Consider the following 1,414-nt stretch of genomic DNA (forward strand, 5'->3'; position numbering starts at 1 on the left):
GTCATCCACATATCACATCCTCTAAGAGTTTGGGGATGTCCTTTGCTTTCCTCAACTTTACACAGAATCAATGGCCTCTATTCCGGGCAAAGCATATCCTGGCTCAGTTCATGGAGAGGGTGAGGACAGGAATAGCCCTGGATGGAAAGAAGTACCTCACTTTGCAAATGTTATAAGTGGTCATTTGTTCTTGTTTTTCCACCAGATTTTAAGGTCTGTAAGAACAGACGTCTTGTTCTTTTTTGTTTTGAATGCCCTAGCCCCAGCCTAGAGCCAGGTGCATAGAACATTCTCGACAATGTCAGTTGAACAAAATTAGGGATCTTCATGAAACATCATGATCTTTTCAAAACTCACATTCTTGAGTGTCACCATTATCCTCAGCCCTAGTCAAATGCCATCTTGGACCCAAATAGTGTTTCTCTTTAGGGAAACATTGACAACAAAGGTCAAAGTTGATCACAATTCAGTCAGAAGCATCATGGAGTGGACATGAAACCAGCCCTGGTTGTGTTGTCTGGATGCATCCTGACCTCCTTCTTCCTCCTACCCAGGATGCTGACATTTAAAGCCACAGCTCAGCTGCTCATCTTGGGCTGCACGTGGTGTCTGGGCATCCTTCAGGTGGGTCCAGCTGCCCATGTCATGGCTTACCTCTTCACTATCATCAACAGCCTGCAGGGCGTCTTCATCTTCCTGGTGTACTGCATCCTGAGCCAGCAGGTACTACTGCCCATTCCCACCCAGGACCCTTCCTATGCTCACTCCCTTCAGTGAGCTGACCCAAGCATGTTTTGTCTCTACAGGTCCGGGAACAATACAAGAACTGGTTCAAAGGGGTCGGAAAAACCAAAGCTGAGTCTGAGAAGTACACTCTCTCAAGTGGGACCATGTCTGATGACTCTAAACACAGTGTGGTAAGATTATCCAGTGTTCCCAGAGCACTTCACTAACCAGTCCTCTTGAGAAGCTCATGCCTACTTCACTGACAACCTGGGTATACAGCAGGAGATGCTCTATGATGACTTACACTTGGTTTTCACCTGAACTCACTTGAAGACACTTCCCTATCTTGAAAGGAGGTCTTCCTATACTTTCACTCACTTTCTACGCTCATGTTGACCCTTGCACATGACTGTCCTCTTTCCCCACAATGTAGAGCATCACTTAGTGTGGCATGGGTGCATCCCCTTTTTAACTGTACTTAGGAGCAAGATACAAAGTACCTATATGCAGAGAACAATGTTGTGATCGACCAAGTAATCAGGAATAAAGATCTGTACCCCTGGTGCACACGCTGCACGTAGTCACTGCACATCCTTTATCCCTCATCATTCCACACCAGCCCTGTATATGACAAACAATAAATATGTGTAAATATAGTCACAAAACTCAAGTGAAATAAATACTAGGA

At 45.3% G+C, this 1,414-nt stretch overlaps 1 protein-coding gene across 1 annotated transcript; it reads left to right on the forward strand.

Moving 5' to 3' along the window:
• Nucleotides 1–230: 230 nt before the first annotated feature.
• Nucleotides 231–1,401, forward strand: LOC111140596 (adhesion G protein-coupled receptor E2-like). Its single transcript, XM_022492799.1, has 2 exons — nt 231–723; nt 807–1,401. Exons 1-2 carry the CDS (start codon nt 493–495, stop codon nt 951–953), a joined length of 378 nt encoding a protein of 125 aa, XP_022348507.1. The 5' UTR covers nt 231–492; the 3' UTR covers nt 954–1,401.
• Nucleotides 1,402–1,414: the final 13 nt, after the last annotated feature.

This window comes from Enhydra lutris, unplaced genomic scaffold, assembly GCF_002288905.1.
Source record: "Enhydra lutris kenyoni isolate GAN:26980312 unplaced genomic scaffold, ASM228890v2 scaffoldscaffold5084, whole genome shotgun sequence".
In the NCBI taxonomy this organism is placed as follows: domain Eukaryota; kingdom Metazoa; phylum Chordata; class Mammalia; order Carnivora; family Mustelidae; genus Enhydra; species Enhydra lutris.